Source organism: Ricinus communis, chromosome 10, assembly GCF_019578655.1.
Source record: "Ricinus communis isolate WT05 ecotype wild-type chromosome 10, ASM1957865v1, whole genome shotgun sequence".
Lineage (NCBI taxonomy): Eukaryota > Viridiplantae > Streptophyta > Magnoliopsida > Malpighiales > Euphorbiaceae > Ricinus > Ricinus communis.
The window spans coordinates 14,972,570-14,990,642 of record NC_063265.1 but is presented as its reverse complement, the minus strand read 5'-3'; the positions used below and the strand labels follow the sequence as shown (position 1 = coordinate 14,990,642).

Below are 18,073 nucleotides of genomic sequence, written 5' to 3'. Positions count from 1 at the left end.
GTCCAGAGATGCTCTCTCTCAGGCGATCTTGACATTTCTCTCTGCGAAGGGTCCAGTCATACCAGGGGACTGGGGTTGGAATTTCTGGGGAAGTCCATAAAATCTCTCACATCCAATGAGACCTCTGAATGTAAGTTGGAAAATCAAATGTGTCCCCTTGGTGATCATTCTTATGTAATTAAGCTTTGATAATACATTAGCTTAAACCTACCATGAAAGTCTAATTAATAACATAAGAAGATTTATTTTGAAATCACAAAGAATAGCTTATTTAGCAAGTGATTTGGATCCACCACATTAGTCTCAAGCAAGGATAGCTTCCTGAGGGTGTGGAGACCACGTGGAAAGGTTGAAATTAATGCACAGGCGTGTCCAAAGCTTGACCTTTTCTTGCAAATTTCTTGCTTTTTCTAGAAACTTTTACTATCTTCTCCTCATATCTCAAGGAATAGTAACACTGTCTGTACTTGCCTTTCTTTGTTACACAAAAATGGCCATGGTGAATGCATCCTTATCTCCTTTAAAGAACTCTATTCCACTTCTTTCGCATTCATTTTCATCATTTCCTGGTACCTCTACTGCAGCATTCTTTAAAACACCCTTAAATGAATCTTTCCCTTGTGCATTGTCTGCTTGTACAAGGAGCAGTAGATGCCTCTTTCCATCCCCTGCAATCAAGAATAAGGTTCCTGAAGCTGATTATAGGAGTGGGGAAGACGAAGAAGTAGAACATGTGGAGGAGCTTACTGAGACACACCTCTACTCTTTCACTCCTTTGCCTTTGCTACTTGTGGCTGCTCTTCCTGGAGGTAAAAATCTTTTCAGCTTTTATTATGTAGTCTTGGAAATAGAATCTGCAATCGACTGTTATTTGCTCAAGCAATTTGTTAATAAAAAAAAAAGGTGTACGGAAAGTTGTTTGACAGTAAATTCAGGATCTTGCAACTTTTTATGATACGAAGGTGCAAAGTACTACAGAAGTCAATGCGCACAGTAAGATATGGTCATTTCACATAGTAAAGGGGCATTTTCACAGAGCTTCCTTGCCGCAAATCAATATTCAAAGATATAATATTTATTTCTTTATTGCATTTCTAATTCTTTAGTGTTTCATAACAAGTTTGAATATCTGATATTTTCAGCTGGTACTGTGAGGTCTCTCATTGGACCTTTTGTTGAGCTTGTGAAATCATGGAATCTTCCTGAATGGCTTGTGCATTGGGGTCATCCTGGAAACATGGTATAATTCCTTCTTTTGTTGTTATTTCTTCTCAAGTACACGTTTTACTTACCAATTACCATATCCATGGCATCAAGTTTTTTCTCTGGAGTTCTACTTCTGATTCTAATGCTTTGCTCTGCTTATTAGGCTGTTGTGCTCTTTGCAATGGGTGGTTATGGGACATACCTCGGATTTCGAATCCGTTTTTCTGATGATGTGGTAAGACAATTCAGTATAACTAATACCTTGCTTGTGTTTTTCTTTTCGCTCTCTTGTCCACAATCTGTGATAATTTAGTACCCTGAAATGCTTTGATTCAGGAGGAGAAGGCCAAAGCTAAAGACTTGCACCCAAAGCTTCTGGGTGGAATGTTTTTCTTCTTTGCTCTTGGAGCAACCGGTGGAATCACATCTTTGCTCACTTCAGATAAACCAATCTTTGAGAGGTATTCAAAAAATTAATTGCATCTAAATCTACTCCTCTTCAGACCAAATCCATTAGCAGAAATAATGTCAGTTCACATACCATTTCATTTACTCGATCAGTTAAAAAGAAATTCTCCTTAGTTCATGGAGATCATAAGCTAGCTCTAGTTATAGTTCTAATGTGGATTAATAATTGTATATTTGCAGTCCTCATGCTGTTACAGGTTTTATTGGGCTTACACTGTTGACAATTCAGACCATTTTACCAGCATTATTTGAGGTAACAGCTGAAGTATTTGCTCCTAAACTCTAACAAATAACAGTAACCATTCCTCACCATACATAGACCTTACCTGTTACTGCTCTGCTAGTAATTGGAAGTTTCTGTCTTTAATGGTACGCAGGGAAAACCTGGATTGAGAAATGTTCATGGGATATTGGGCAGTGGAATCATGACACTCTTTCTTCTCCATGCTGCTCTTGGACTTCAACTTGGTCTCAGTTATTAATTCCTCATGTAACTTAAAATACATGTATGGATCCTAGGAAATTTTTGTGATTCATTTTTACTATTATTTTGACATTTGAAATACGGTGAATCAATACAAATATTATGAGAATATTCGTAATTATGAAAACTTAATAAAAATTATAGTACATTTCAGCTGTATAATATAAAAGCATTTTCAGCGGTATTTTTTATTTTAAAATATATAATTTCTATAATAAAATGCATTTTAAAAAATATTTCAATATAAAGAACAAAATATTTTATTTAAGTCTAATGCATTTTTTATATTTAATTATTTATTTTACTTTTACTTATTATGTTGTATTAATCATGATTATTATGAACAAAAAAATAATTTCGGATTATATTTTATCTGTGTCTTGTCGCTATATTTTTGTTGATGCTATATTATATTTTTAATATGTTCTTTGTGCCCGACAGATTTACTCGATTATCCTTGGCTGGCTTGTTGAATTACCTTAATAATTAGCATTATATGATCCCAAAATATAAGCATTGAATTGAGCCCATGACATCTGGTATACTAATAAAAGAATAAGACTTACAAATATTAACCAATTAAATATAGTGCATTTATTAAATATAAAATAAAAAATAAAATTTGACTCTATATATATATAGAACCAAATTAATTCGCTATGTTATATTTTAAAAAATAAAGAATGCATTTAAATATTATATTATTATATAATTTTTTAAAATAAAATAAAATAAATATCAAACTCTTTATCTATTGACTATATTAAAATTATAAAATAATTTTTTAAAATTATTATGAACTCTTTAATTATTATTTTTTTATTAATTAAGAGATAATAACTCTCATACTTTCATTTTTTTTTCAAAATAAAATTAATTCAAATAAAAAGTCAATAAAAAAAAAAAAACCTTAATTGAGCCCGAATAAACTTTTGCCCTTCTTTAAATGATATAAACACTGAGAATGTAAACAAAATCAATTAATTATTCTTCCATATCTTCTGAAATACTAAGAATGTAAACAATATCAATTTATTATTCTCCCATGCCTTATAAATCTACTTTTTAATTGAAAGTGAGATGGGTCCCACCATTATCACATGGATGGCCCATCTAAAAATACATCTAATAACCAAAATGCCAAGATCCGATCTAGGTAGTGGAGCTCCATTACTAGATCCTTGAATAATCCACCTAAGAAGTAGGTGTAAGCGGGGCCCACCCAACCACCCACAGGCCACAGTATCCACCAACCAACCAAACCAAACCATTTGCAAGAAGGTGGGTTGTTGCAGAGACTATTATCATCAACAAACACTGCCAAAGCATCACGCCATCTTCACCGTCCATCCTCATCAAACACTAACTGGTCCAGCATATTGACCGGTCCAGATGGAGCCAAAACATGAACCAAAGTCCCACAGGATTACAATCCTAGTACCTAATAAATTGGAGAAAGCGCGAAAATGGCGGGTAACAAAGTGATCGGGTCAAAGGTTCTTTAACTATAAATCACTCCCTTTTCTCTCTTTCTCTCTCTCCTCTCCTCTTCTCCTTCTCCAATTCTCTTTAGAGCTCTTTCTCTCTCTACACGTTATTTTTAATCCAAGTAAGTGCTCTTTAATTTCCATAGATCTGTTGTAATTGGTAGCTGTTATATACATTTGATGCATGATATAATGTTGTATTCATACAGATCATATTCTTTTTATTATGTTTTTATTTCTTGTTGCTGGTTCTTAAAAATGGAATTGGGTATCTTGAATTCATCCAGAGTTAATTAATAAAAGAGAAAGGAACAGAATTGGAATAAATGATGTACAAGAATTTAACTTAATTTATTTATTTTAACAATCATGTTAAGAAGGGGCATTATTGATGTGTTATTTTTCAAATTGAAAGAATTGAATTCTAAGTGATTCTAAGTGATTCTTGATTTCAATAATTAGGTGAATCTTGTATTCCACCACGACATTGCTTGGATCTTCTTCCTCTTTTTTATTTTTATTTTATTGTGTTGGTATAGTAAATACTGAAGAAATGTAATTGAGTAATATGAATTGAATCTGCATATTTCAATCTTGGCATCCAATGGGACTTGCTAATCTGACATCTTCATTTTTGTTGTTGTCATTTCTTTATAAATGATGTGGGACAGTTCAGCAATGGAGACCTTCCTTTTCACTTCTGAGTCTGTCAATGAGGGGCACCCGGACAAGCTCTGTGACCAAGTCTCAGATGCCATTCTTGATGCCTGCCTAGAACAAGACCCAGAGAGTAAGGTTGCTTGTGAGACCTGTACAAAGACTAACATGGTCATGGTCTTCGGTGAGATCACTACCAAGGCTAAAGTAGACTACGAGAAAATAGTTAGGGACACTTGCAGAGGCATTGGGTTCACATCACCTGATGTTGGTCTTGATGCTGACAACTGCAAGGTCCTTGTCAATATTGAACAGCAGAGTCCTGATATTGCTCAAGGAGTTCATGGTCATCTTTCCAAGAAACCTGAGGAAATTGGAGCTGGTGATCAAGGCCACATGTTTGGCTATGCTACTGATGAAACCCCTGAGCTCATGCCACTAACTCATGTGCTTGCCACTAAGCTTGGTGCCAAGCTTACAGAGGTCAGAAAGAACAAGACATGTCCATGGTTGAGGCCTGATGGTAAGACCCAAGTTACAGTTGAGTATAAGAATGATGGTGGAGCCATGGTGCCTGTTAGGGTTCACACCGTTCTTATTTCAACTCAACATGATGAGACTGTCACCAATGAGCAGATTGCAGCAGACTTGAAAGAGCATGTGATCAAACCTGTTATCCCAGCTCAATATCTTGATGACAAGACTATCTTCCACCTCAACCCTTCAGGCCGGTTTGTCATTGGAGGACCCCATGGAGATGCAGGACTTACTGGTCGAAAGATTATTATTGACACCTATGGTGGATGGGGAGCTCACGGTGGAGGTGCCTTCTCAGGGAAAGATCCCACTAAGGTGGACAGGAGTGGTGCATATATTGTTAGACAGGCCGCAAAGAGTGTGGTAGCCTCAGGACTTGCTCGGCGCTGCATTGTGCAGGTTTCTTACGCAATTGGCGTGCCAGAACCATTATCAGTCTTTGTGGACACTTATAAGACTGGGAAAATCCCAGACAGAGATATCTTGGCATTGATTAAGGAGAGTTTCGACTTCAGGCCTGGAATGATGGCTATTAATCTCGACTTGAAGAGAGGAGGCAACTTCAGGTTCCAGAAGACTGCTGCATATGGTCATTTTGGCCGTGATGACCCAGATTTCACCTGGGAAACTGTCAAGATACTCAAACCTAAGGCCTGAGTCTTCCGGGTTTGACTCTATCTTTATATATATTATCTGGAGGTGGTCATTTATCGTAGCCAAACATTCTGCTTGATGGGGAAAGAATAAAGACACTTCAGCACATGCATCTGATATTTAGAGTGACCATCATTTCATGGTCCAAGAGAGAAAAGTGTGTGTGCTTTAAGTTGAGTTTAGTCATTCTGGGTTAGGAATTAGTAACTGCATTATTATTCAATTTTTCTTTCTTAGATTATTATTATCATTATTTTTTTTTTCCATCTTCAAAATTTAACCACTCTCTTTGGTTAATGAGAATCCTGTCATGTCATTTGCTTGGTTTGGATCAAATCTTGAAACTTGATTATTATACTGAATGTTTGCTTTTATTATCACATATGCAAGTTCATAGACTACAGAACTCATTAAAATTGGAATGCTCAGAGCATCTACGATGTTGATAATTTAAATTTTTTACATAAATAGACAAAGGATTAAGACGAATGCTGAAACAACATTTCAAGAATGCAGCCACAAGCGATCATGGAGCCGCTCCTCTCCCGCTCCATACATTTCATCAACTCTTTCACCATCACGATAAAATTGAAACGTCGGTGTATAGCGAACATGCTGAGTTGTTTCAGGACATTCATCAATATCTGCATATATAAAAGAAAGCTTTGGGAACTTGTTGCTCAGATGGCAGAACGCGGGCAGGATCTGGCTACACACTCTACACCTGAAAAATAAAAAAAAAATAAAACATAAAGGGGAACTTTTTGAGCTACTATTCAAAGAATCAATACGTCGAACACCTTGCAGGCATTACAGAATTTTGAAAAATAAATAAAGGAAATGTACCATGAGGCGCCATAATTGATAACTGCCTGCAAGAAAGCATCAAATAACAAACTTAGCAAACGATGTAAAAATCCTAAAACAAATAGCATTAATGGTTAAGATAATTACAGGAGACTTGGAAACTTTGATTTGATGAAGAATATCAAGGAAATCTTGATCAGTAGAAGCACTCTTCAAGTTTCCATGGCGATTTGCTGGTAGCGCTAGACCCGTCCCTTCTAATCCTTTCTTTGTGTTGTCTTCCATTTCTAATAAATTCTTTATCTTTCGGGTGCCAATGATAGAACCAAATATCGTTTTACACGAATACTAATAATAAATAGTCAAACGGGTAGATATAAATATCAAGGTATTCTAAAACTTGGCATCCTGCGAGAGATATTCACTCAGAAAAGTTAATTGGGAAGATTTACAAAATTTTGCCATCATTGGCAGTCTTGCAAAGGAGCTTACGGCGGCACTGTCGTTACTTTGTTATATTTTTTCTTCTGTTTTGCAGAAGTTTGCCCTAATTAATTGTGTGATTGGAAGAGATTTTATTATTGAACTGAGCTTAGTTATAAATTATTTTAAGTCAAAAGTCCTCTATGGATCATCTTTTAAATGTCATATTTGCTCGGCCTTTAATGAAAGATTCCCAAATGTTCAAAAAGACTAGCATATTATTATGTTTAATCATATCTAAGCATTTGATGCTCATAATTAGTTAAGTAGAAGAAGCAACATTGAGCTTTTAAAACTGGGTAAAGATAAAGCTGATGAGTCAAATAAGTGTCTGGTTGTTCATATTTGCTACAGCCAAGACTTCAACTGTAGTGCCTTCTTGTCAGTTCACCATCATGGCGTGTTTCCCTTCTTAGTTGTAAAAGAAGGCTTTCTGCTGTTATTCAGTCGTCATCTTTCTCTAGCTTCTCCTCCCTTCCGAACTGTAAATCACCACTAGTCTTCCTATTCGATCGCTATATCAATTGCTAGGCAACCTCTTGTTGCGTATGTGTCACAAACTAGAACAACTATTGAGTAGCTATCAAGTTGTGAAGCTTCGAAGGTAACAGTTCAGAGATGAGCAGAACAACCAAATTTAGTTCATTTCAGAGAACACCCCAGGATGGAACTTCTTGCGCAACGCCTCAACAGCTGAATCAATCCGTGCTTGCTTCTGCAACCAGTTTTGAGAGGCATTATAATCATACAAACAACTCGAATGCAGAATTTAATTGATCAGTACGATAAATGGTGAAATCTCTTTTACCTTGCCCTCAAAAGTAATTATGAGAGTCCCATTTCTGGATTTGCGGTACACCCCTTCATATTGCACATGTAACACCAGCATTAGTGGAGAATGATAGACATTAAATGCGTCAAAGTCATGTTACTAGTTATGAAGTTACCAATATTAAGATCTGGGAATTCAAGACACAGTTTTGATAAAGGTTGGGCAATTTCTACCTGCATTTTAGAAAAAAGTAAAGGAGGAGCTGCTGTGAACAATAAGATACAAATATAACATGTATCTACTCTAATATGCTAGAACATTAAACAATATTGACTAATAACATTACAAAGAGCTGTAACATATGAGCAGTATTTCCTTAATTGATATGCTTTGCTTGTGCAATTTAAGCCTGGTATGCCCAGAAAAACATATATTGACCATCGAAGACTAATTCCCAGTAACTGACAAGTTGATAAATACTACAAAGAATTAGTCAAGATGAGCTTTCTCAAATTATGCAGGCCTGACATCCTATTGATTTTGAAAGTATCAAGGCATCATGCATGACCCAAAAACTTTTGTCAAATAGGCCAAGCATAGAAATAGAAACATCAACTCAGCAAATCAAATGGTACAAAAAACTAAGAACAATTGATACTTAGTTATCCAGGAATAAACACTTGAAAATGACACATCATGCTACATGAGAGCAAATAGCTTCAATTCTAATGATGAATGCAATAAAACCATGTAATGCTTAAATTGCCAAAATAGTAAACTAGAATACATACATCTGAGATATTTGTTGTTAAACGTTTTGCTGCAAATGGTTCCATCGTTGCTAACAGGCCATAAGATCTTGTAAACTCTGTCAGACACTCCCATTCCCTGTCTAGCTCACCAATGTTTGTTGCAGCAAGAATAATCACATTTTGGCATTTAATCTACAAAGAGACAATTAATAGGCAGTCGAATTAGCCCCTAATAAATCACATTAATTACATCGCATAAGAGAAAAGTAAGAATCACATCACAGCTTAGTTTCCAAATGCATACCATAGGGACTGGCAGCTTGTCATGATGCAATAGTTCAGTGATACCTTCAGGAAGTAAAGCCATCTGTAGATGAGGAAAGCTAAGGCTGTGTTAGATTCCACAAGTGAATCCTGAAATCCTGAGAACCAATCAGGTAAATATTCTAGGATTCAATCTCTGCTTTTAAGAACAGATTTCAACAAAATATATTTCCTTTTTAGTCATAGATGTTTCCTAATGTATATATTTTTCTTTTTTTGTGTGTGTAAAGCTGTTATGCCCTCCTAATACTATAAATAGGGCTGTAATGATTCTGTTTAATGAATAAGAGAATTCCATTCTTTTCAAATACTTTCGGCTTAGAATGAGATTAAATTGTGCACAGAAGATGGGCCTATGGGGTTCCATATTTAGAGCATATCTGGGAAATGCAAAACATGAATGAGAAAGAGCATTAACAACCTCACTATGGGAATAAATATCAAACTGATATACAACTAAATAACCTAATCTGATGGCTCGGACAAAGTTGAAGAGAAGGTACATAAATCTCAAAAACCCATCCTTGTATTTTGTTCTCAAGATATACACCTCAAGCAATTTTATCAAAGTTCTTGAAGCATGTGATACCCATTCCATTAGTATATTATACCCAGAATAGGTAAAGGAACCAGAGTTATTGTTCTTCAACACTTATGTATGTTGTCCTCTTCACAACAAAAATCCAAAATGACCTAGTCAGTCTACTCTTTCTCTCTACAAAGAGCAAAATAAGAAATAAGATAACCAAATTACCTCATTTCGATCACCAGTGCAATGATCGCCTATAAGATGCCGGAGATATTCTTCAAATTCTTCATCAGGAGCCTACATAAAAACACAACCAATTCATATCCTACCACTGCAATACTAAGCCATAAATAAACAGTACGAGTTATTATACCATATTAATGAGCATTTGCAACAAATTAAAGAAGCTAACAAGCACCTTCTTCCCCTTGCTCCCCAGTCCCGATTCCCCCTTTTAATGCCAGACATAGTTGGCGTTTCCAATAAAAGTATAAAATAGACAATTCCTAAAGTTATGACACATTTAAACTAACAGTAGATGAGGCTGTATAGAGATGAAATACAGCAAAAGTATGGACTCTGATTTAGGAAGAAAAAAGAAGAAAAGAAAAGTAAAGAAGAAAGAGGTCCACTATAGTGAAAAGATGTACCAGTCGAACCCCAAAAGCCTTTGCAACACCAGCTAAGGTAACATCAGAGTGCAATGGACCCACCCCTCCATATATAAATACCTATAAGCATCGAGTGTAGACCATGTGAGATAGCAGATATTTAAGCAAGAGAACGACTATTCAATTCATTACATGAGTAAGGAAATAAAGTTGATAGATCAGAAATTAACAGAACAGGACTGTTTACCATATCATTGGTAGATTTTCGCTGCTCAACCTCTGCAGCCACAGAATCTACCTGGCGTAAAAAGAATCATAAAAATGTAAACTTTTAATACACGGATGATAATGCATATATACAACAAACTTCATCATTGTATATGATCTCCTATATGGAATATGAATTCGGCTCAACTCTGCAGGTATAGCATAAAAACAGGTATACTTTAATTGTGACAAACCAACCATACTTGCTATTTTGAGATCCATAGATACTCACATCATTCCGCACAACAGCAGTTTGTGATACTGACCAACCAATGCAATGGAGCTTTCTGCATAATGAAGGTCCCAATTGATCCTCAACTGCTCCGAACCTGAGCTATCGACAAGTAACCAGAAACTTCAGTGGCAGGCAACTGATATAAAGAAGAATAAATAGGCCAACACTGCAAAATTCAATGAACAATTTGGATAATTTAAGTGTCTAAGGGTTTCACATTTCCCTGATTGAATCACTCGCTTTATTTATTTTAGACTACAAGCACCTTCATATCAGGATCGTACACCACTGAACCTTAAATGTTTGAGCATTAAAATCATGCATAGCTAAACCAAATTGAAGTGGTAATGTGTAATATCAGAAAGACATTAATATTGGGGTGATTATCGAGCTAATGAAAACTTGACTCTGGAGTATCATTAACCAAGCCAAAAGTAAAATATTAAAGTTAAAACAAAATTCACAGAAAAAACAACACCTTAAAAGAAGGTTATGGGAATAGAGAAGAAGTCAAAATGATGTTTCGCCAATCTAACACTATCATATTGCAAATCCAACCGCAAGCCAACAATTCAACCAGAATATATTGTTACAGAGATGGAGATCAATTAATCAGGCACTTACAGAATCTCATCACCCACAGCAACTACTGCAGCTACAAGTGCGCTGTTTTTATGCGCATCCACATTGTCTGGGCTGTCACTAACACCAGGAAGATGCCCGACGGTGGGAGGAGACAACTTTTTCACTCTTCCCGCTCTTTCTAATCTTCCATCAGCAAGCATATATGCAGGTTTAAATTTTTCTTTACAACTGGAGTCTCTGATTGACAACAATGCATTTGGTATAGTATCATGTATGCTCCCTATTGAAGTATATCTGTTAAAAAGAAATCAAATGAATATCATAGATTATCAATGAAAAGTAAAAAAACAGTTAGCATTTAAGTTGAAATGCATTATACAATATAAATCAACATCAAGCAAGCAAAATAGGGAGGAAATAAAAACATAAAGCCAAAAGCCTATAAATCTAGAACAAAGTTCTAACATTTCAAGCCACAAAAAGGATGAACTACCCCTGATCGTAAAGGCTGCAGTACTGGACTTTGCAAGTCAAAATAAAGGCCCAAACATCTCTGCAATAGAAACAGATATGAGTCAGAATCCCAAAATCTCCCAGCTTGAGCAAAGGTCCACAGTCAAATACCAATAGATTCATTGGAGAGTATAACATAATAGGAATACAGCAGAAACCAAGTAAATTGTATAACATAATCATAGCATGCAGTTGTGGCATAAATTGGTGTTGCAGATTCATCAAACTAATTCATAGAACTAATTCATACATCGACATGAAGAATTAAAGATGTGGGCTAATGATATATATAGAACATAAGTACCTGAAAGTTTTTAAACAAATAAAACACAATGTTCATAAAACAGAATGAGGTTTTGTATTCTTCCTGAACTTAAGAAAGATGCTCCTCAACTCTACTGATTTAACATAACTGGAACTGTAGAAATTGCATTGAGGACAACTCCAATTACCACTATTGAATAAGGGCTCTCCAGATGTTAAAGATCAAAGGTAACTAAGAACTAATAGAGATAATTAAATATCTACACTTTTAGTAGTAATGACAGGAGGAGGGAAACATGCAAGATCCTAATGCTCGTAAATAGCATTACTAAGCACATGCTTGGCCTACTGCCTGCCTCTTGTGTCTTAGGATATATCATACGATCCATGTAACAAATTTGCAACTACTAGTTCTGTAGTAATAGTGACTTTAGAAAAGGTCATACTAAGTCAAAAAGACTAAAAGCATTTATCAGGAATTCGGTACACACTGCCAGATACTGAGGACCAATCCCAGATATTATTTAAAGGTGTTCATGCTATAAAAATTAGCAGGAGAATAATAGGAATAATAAACTACTTATGGTATGTAAATTGACCTGTAAGACCAATCCAAAATAGGATTCACTCTCATGAAAGGTGGCCAGCCAGGTGAACTAGGAGAGAACTGTTCTTGGCCTACCTGCAATCACAAAGAACTTTCTTTCTATAGTCTCAAACATGAAGTAGTCTTCTAAATAAAGGATCTCGTGTATGATACCATGTAGCCAAGGCATCCCTCAAGAGAAAAGCATAAAAAACATACCGCAGTAGGGTCACCAATTCGAACTCCAAGAAAAATAGCTCTGATAGGATTAGCCTTCAGTAGATTTTCTAATCCAGATTTGAAATCTGAGCTAATGATATCCAGTTGTAGGCCATAGCTGCACATAAGAAGTAATTTGACTCTCAAATTCTAATAAAAAAAATAAAATCATCTAAGTAAAAACTAAAAGGTTCATCATCCAAAATGCCTATTTTACATTGTCTAGCAGAGTTCTTTTAACCAATATTCCATCACTTGTGCAATCTAGTAAGAAGAAACGGAATGAAAGAAAATAAGAGATTCTCACCTTGAGGCTGTATCATGGGTAAATGAATTGATTTCAGGGAAAGCAGAAGAACTTTCAAAATAAATTGTTCGAATGGGGAAACTAGTCAGACCACCATTAGAACAGCTTTTTTCCCCTTTATATAAAAAATACCCAGCCCTAAGCAAGTGCAGCAAAACCTGAAAATCCAAGTTTATGATCACTAACAATGAGATAAAACACAATAAATTGAGAAAGTATAGATGAAAACCCACTGTTGAATCCTTTCCTCCATTAAAGCTGAAGGCAACCTCTTCAACCCTGTAAGGAAGCAACGTCATTGCTTTCAAGCATCAGAGTACTTGTTTGCAATTGAAAAGAAAAAAAGAGATAGGAACAAAACCATAAAATATACACTAATAGTAACTATTTTTGCACTTGCCACAAAATATTTGTTCAGGCACACAATTTTCCTTGGACATGAACACATGAGAAGACAATATACACCCTGTTTTCCATGTGGAAGGGACCAAAAAGTGAATCTACCCCCATGAAAATATTGCACTGGATCGACTAGGGCTATAGGGATGGTAAATACAGTTGCACAGCTCACTATTGCCTCGACTGTAACTTAAGTGAAGCAAAATGCCTTATGGAATACTTCCCAATACCAAATAGTGTGATGCTTCTCAAACCTGTCTCTATCACACTGAATACCGCATTTTAATTCCTGATTTTGAAGGCAGTCTTCAAGATTTCCAATTTTAAATCTTTTATGGTTCTTCCCTGTACTGCAGTTTCATTATAAACCTAGTTAAACAAAATTCCTAATTCTGATAAGACATACTAACAACAGTACCACTAGTATATCTTTGGATATCGCCAATATCTACTTGCAAAAGCATGATTAGCAACATAGCACAAAAACAAAGTATTATCAATTAATTACTTGGCATTCTTGTCTATTGAGCCCCCATTTATTCTTCTACCATATAACCATTTGACCAACTATGAGATTCCATTCAACACTTCTTGTCAGAGAATAATTAGCATGCCACAACATTATGCATTCCAAGTAGAAATATTAAACATTAGCAATCCCAAACTCCAGTCAAACCCAACCCCAATAATACAGTCTCTTTCTCATCTGTGATTCTCAAATCACCAGCACGCAGGCGGGAAAGACATTTAACTCAAAAGTCCTAAAAGGGAATGTAGGATCCAGAGAAACACCGGTAAGGAAAAGAAAATGATCAGAATGTATCCACGCAAATGTGTTTCATCTGTCGTAACATACCAAATACGAACAAGGAACAGATCCACAAAATATGACATTTTCTTCAGCCAGGTGCGTCCAAAGAACATTTCAACCATAGTTAAAAATCGACATGTGAAACATCAAAAAGCATGCTAAAACTGCAAAATGTATAAATACCAACAAGTCTTGCAATTCAACTTTCTGAATGGTAAAATGGAACTAAACAGGCTCTGAAAACATTTTTCAATAACACTTTATGTTATGAAGACTAAAGAGGACAAAGGAATTGCAATGGCAAACATTCTTCCATTGAATTCAGTTTTCACCTGCATAGTTACCAGAAATATGCACAGTAATAAAGACACCTTAAACTGTCAGTATTAGATTTTCCTTTCTACTCAATTCAATCTAATAGAAATACTTATCAAGGCTTGAATAATTCATTAATTTTCAAATTGGTATAACCAAACAACATAAGTTCTTATTCTTCTTTTTGTTTCCAACTTCCTGTTGCAATCAAAAGGAGCATATCCTAATTCTTCATCACAATCAAAAACCAAGATTATGAATCAGAACATAAACTAAAGTATTATAAACTAGAAGCAGATAGAGAAAAGAACTCACGAGTATAGAGCAAGAGCTCTTTGAATAACATAGATGGCGTTGTTGTACTTGGTTTTAAGCCTTCTATCATCACTCTCGCTGATTGCTTTATCGATCTCCATGTACTCTGACATACAAAAAATCAGCACATAAATATCAAAATTGTAAACCAAGCAAATGAGGATTCATTAGTTGAAGAAAATTCAACATCTTGATTAAAAAAAAACTGCACAAATAAGGTTCTTGAAATTAAAATTCCGATAAATTAAGCAAATGGGTTCTCATAGATTACCAGATTTTGCTGATTTTACAAACAAATATTCCAAAAAGGAATCACCTTTCTTACTACAATGGACTCAAATGAAATCAATAAAGAACAAATAGAGTCTCTTCTTCTCCGGGTTTATGTCCAAATGGAAGAGAGCGATGTTTTGGAGGTTATAAAGAGCAAAAGGCGTGTCCTTTAGATGCCACAGACTGTTTATCTAAGGCAGCTAAGATAATTAGAAAAAAAGAATTACAAAATCATGGCCTTTTTTTTAATTTTCTTTTTATTTTATCTGTCTCTGCACTCTGCATAATCGCTGATGCAATGTCAAGAACAAAGTTTGTTGAAAACGGAAATGTAACAGTAAGATTATTACTAATCATTATTATTACTATTTGTCAAGAAATTAGGAAAAGACAATTGTCATACTTTCATATTAAATGGAAAAAGGAAAAACAATTACGCTTTTTATAACGTTAGTAGCCATATAGAATAAAATTCTCATCCCAATTCTTATTCTACATTTTTTTTTAAAGAGTTCTTATTCTACATTTCAAACCCATAAGTGGTCGTCACTCTTATCACTTTGCCTAAACCTTTTTGAAGAAGCAAAACAAAGAAAACTCAATAAATCAACCTACAAGATACGCCTTGACTCTGTCCTTTGCCATTTTTTTATTCATAATTTTCCCTCTATTTTTGGGTTCGCAGAATAGGATTAATTTCAAGAATATTTGGAATTTAACTATTTATTTTATTTCTAAAACTGGATAATTCTTTTTTTGCAAAGTAAAATAGATCACTAGTAGGAACTTCTATCGAGTGTAACTACACAGATTTTTTTTATTACAGAATGTTAGTAGTAAGGATGTAAAATGATTTGAACAGTTCGAGTTTAACTTGGATTCCGCTTGTTTTTTAACTCGTTCAAGTTCATTTAAGAAGTAAAATAATCCGAGTTTGATTTTATTTTCAAAATCATTAAAAATTCGAGATAAACTTGAGAAGATAAAAGTTCAACTCCGTATATTTATAAACTTTTAAGTTTCTTATAAATAATATAAATTATATAAAATATTTGAATAGAATATATATCTAAAATTAATTCTTTTTATATTATAATAAAGATAAAGTTAAATAAATTTCTTATAAATCAAAATAGAGATTTTATAGTTAACTATCAAACATCTTTTATATACTCATACATTCACATAATTTTTAAATGTTCTTTTGTGATATAAAGTTTGGATAAATAGATGGTATGTAATAACTTTTTTGTACGAGCTATTTTTTTTAGTAAAGTAAAATATTTTTATTTAATTTTTTAAATTTCTTTTTATCATTTTGAGTTTATTATTTTTTGTGATTTTTTTATTAATTTTCTTTTGTTTTATTACTCTTTTATATAATAAAAACAAATAAAATGTTAAAAAATATTAATATTCTGATTGATTGGCTTGATTCGGGTTCGGCTCATTTTTTAATTCATTATAGCTTATTCAAAATATCTTGAACTCTAGTCGATCTCAATTACCAATATAATTCCATCAAATCAAGCTTGAACAATGATATGTTTATATCAGCTCTACTCATTTTCACCTCTAGTTAATAAAGTCATAACTAGTTTGAACTGGATTCAAACCCGTTATTAAAGCACTAATTTCAAAACTAGATAGAGAAACTCAAAAAAATAAAAATTTAAACGCTATGAGAAATATCTTTAAGAATCGTTCTCTAGAATTCAAATTCAAAATCTTAAGCTATTTGGTAAAAAAGAAAAAATCCAACAAGATTACCATCATACTTGGTAGAATTAGACAAATAGGCAAGAGCTAAGTTAAGCAACTTGTCCGAGCATTGATAGACATAACATTTGATTTAGTGACTGAAAACCTTTTCCTGTCTCATTCAGTATTAATCCTTACACGACAATGAAATATTAACATATCGTGGCATTTAAGATCATAATTTATAGGTTTATTTTCCGTTAAATCATAAAATGTTGCAAGAATATTAAAAAGGTGATAGGTACCAGTATCAGTATATACCAAATTTTTGGTGGCAGAATCGTTCCTCAAATAGAATGTCAATAATTTGGTGCCATACTTTCATTTGTCTAATCAAACCCTTTTGATGGCCCAGTGAGAATCCTCAATGCTTTGGTGTTTTATTTTCATCTGATTGTGTATTCTGCCTGGCCCATAAGCCCATTGAGTGCTCCTCTCTATTTCGAGTTCGGTTTAATAAAAAAATATAAAATTTATTTTTTAAATAAGTGAATTTTAAATTAAAAAAAATTCCACCTATTCAATTCTTTGTAGATTAAAATATTCATAGATCAATAGTTAAATAAAAAATTTGTATATTTTGTTTAAAATAGTTAAAGAAATATCTGTTTAAATTTATTTATTAGAATAAAGTAAATTATAAATTTATTAAATATGTTCAGAATAAATATTTTAATTTTGTTAATAAATTAAGAAATTATTTAAATTTTAATTCATAATTATAAAACTCATTTAAATTCAATTAAACTCGTCCAAATTTATATAGGACTCGAACTTGATTTTAAGTTACCTAAACCTCTGCTTGACTCGAATTAATTACAATCCAAAATATATCAACCGCAAAGATAATGATGGCTTATTGTAATTTTTTAATAATTCTGATTAAGATAAAGAAAGTAAACAGAACCTCCCACTGATAAGGATTTGCATACTAATATAATATTTGCTAGATATTTAATCTGATCATGAAACAAAATATGGACACATCCCAAGATACTTCAACAATAAGTAATGATGTTGACATAGATATTCTAGTGTAGTGAATTTTGTCACCAATATGAACAAAGGTAGCCAAGATAGCAGACAACTTAATTATATCAGTTGAAGGTTTCATTCATATCAAGAGGAAAATGACAACCATAAACAAGCATGCAACAAAAGAAGCAAGTGAAAATCTTGAACATGTATCTATAGAGAACCAGGCATCTAGCCTTCCATGGTTGTTGTCACTGGAATGCTCCAAATCCAAAACGTTATCATTTCCATGGTTGACAATGGCGGCTTGAGCAATTTAAGGACTTCTGTTGTAGAAGCATATAAGCCAAAAGTACAGAATGATAGTCTTAGAACTAGTTCAGCTATTTTATGCAGAATTTCAGATCCTTTCCTCCATTCTACCCAGTTCAGCGATAAGATTAAGACAAAAAAAAAATTGCAAAATGTACAAGAATA

At 33.9% G+C, this 18,073-nt stretch overlaps 4 protein-coding genes across 6 annotated transcripts; 2 read left to right on the top strand and 2 right to left on the bottom strand.

Annotated features, from left to right (window-relative positions):
- Positions 1–129: 129 nt before the first annotated feature.
- On the top strand, positions 130–2,276 carry LOC8283995. Its single transcript, XM_002519433.4, has 6 exons — positions 130–809; positions 1,143–1,240; positions 1,370–1,441; positions 1,543–1,667; positions 1,855–1,927; positions 2,052–2,276. Exons 1-6 carry the CDS (start codon positions 359–361, stop codon positions 2,154–2,156), a joined length of 924 nt encoding a protein of 307 aa, XP_002519479.3. The 5' UTR covers positions 130–358; the 3' UTR covers positions 2,157–2,276.
- Positions 2,277–3,600: 1,324 nt separating this feature from the next.
- Positions 3,601–5,855, top strand: LOC8283996 (S-adenosylmethionine synthase 3). 2 transcript variants are annotated; one of them, XM_002519434.4, is made up of 2 exons: positions 3,601–3,767; positions 4,322–5,855. In XM_002519434.4, exon 2 carries the CDS (start codon positions 4,324–4,326, stop codon positions 5,494–5,496), a length of 1,173 nt encoding a protein of 390 aa, XP_002519480.1. In that variant the 5' UTR covers positions 3,601–3,767; positions 4,322–4,323; the 3' UTR covers positions 5,497–5,855. The 2 variants fall into 2 exon arrangements, with proteins under 2 accessions (XP_002519480.1, XP_015574868.1); XM_015719382.3 differs by having other exon boundaries at positions 3,610–3,767; positions 4,317–5,855.
- LOC8283997 (thioredoxin-like 3-3) lies at positions 5,846–6,854 on the bottom strand. The gene is made up of 3 exons (XM_002519435.4): positions 6,448–6,854; positions 6,340–6,365; positions 5,846–6,217 (listed from the first exon to the last, which is right to left on the bottom strand). The coding sequence occupies exons 1-3, from the start codon at positions 6,583–6,585 to the stop codon at positions 5,998–6,000; spliced, it is 384 nt and encodes a 127-aa protein (XP_002519481.1). The 5' UTR covers positions 6,586–6,854; the 3' UTR covers positions 5,846–5,997.
- A 127-nt stretch (positions 6,855–6,981) lies between these two features.
- Positions 6,982–15,224, bottom strand: LOC8283998 (FAD synthase). Of its 2 annotated transcripts, none has more exons than XM_015719388.3 (17): positions 14,904–15,224; positions 14,588–14,693; positions 12,981–13,026; positions 12,748–12,905; positions 12,441–12,558; positions 12,235–12,317; positions 11,352–11,411; positions 10,898–11,152; positions 10,271–10,367; positions 10,019–10,069; positions 9,811–9,891; positions 9,386–9,457; positions 8,612–8,674; positions 8,347–8,499; positions 7,731–7,788; positions 7,592–7,644; positions 6,982–7,498 (listed from the first exon to the last, which is right to left on the bottom strand). In XM_015719388.3, the coding sequence occupies exons 2-17, from the start codon at positions 14,686–14,688 to the stop codon at positions 7,421–7,423; spliced, it is 1,527 nt and encodes a 508-aa protein (XP_015574874.1). In that variant the 5' UTR covers positions 14,689–14,693; positions 14,904–15,224; the 3' UTR covers positions 6,982–7,420. The 2 variants fall into 2 exon arrangements, with proteins under 2 accessions (XP_015574874.1, XP_002519482.2); XM_002519436.4 differs by having other exon boundaries at positions 14,859–15,222.
- Between the last annotated feature and the right edge of the window lie 2,849 nt (positions 15,225–18,073).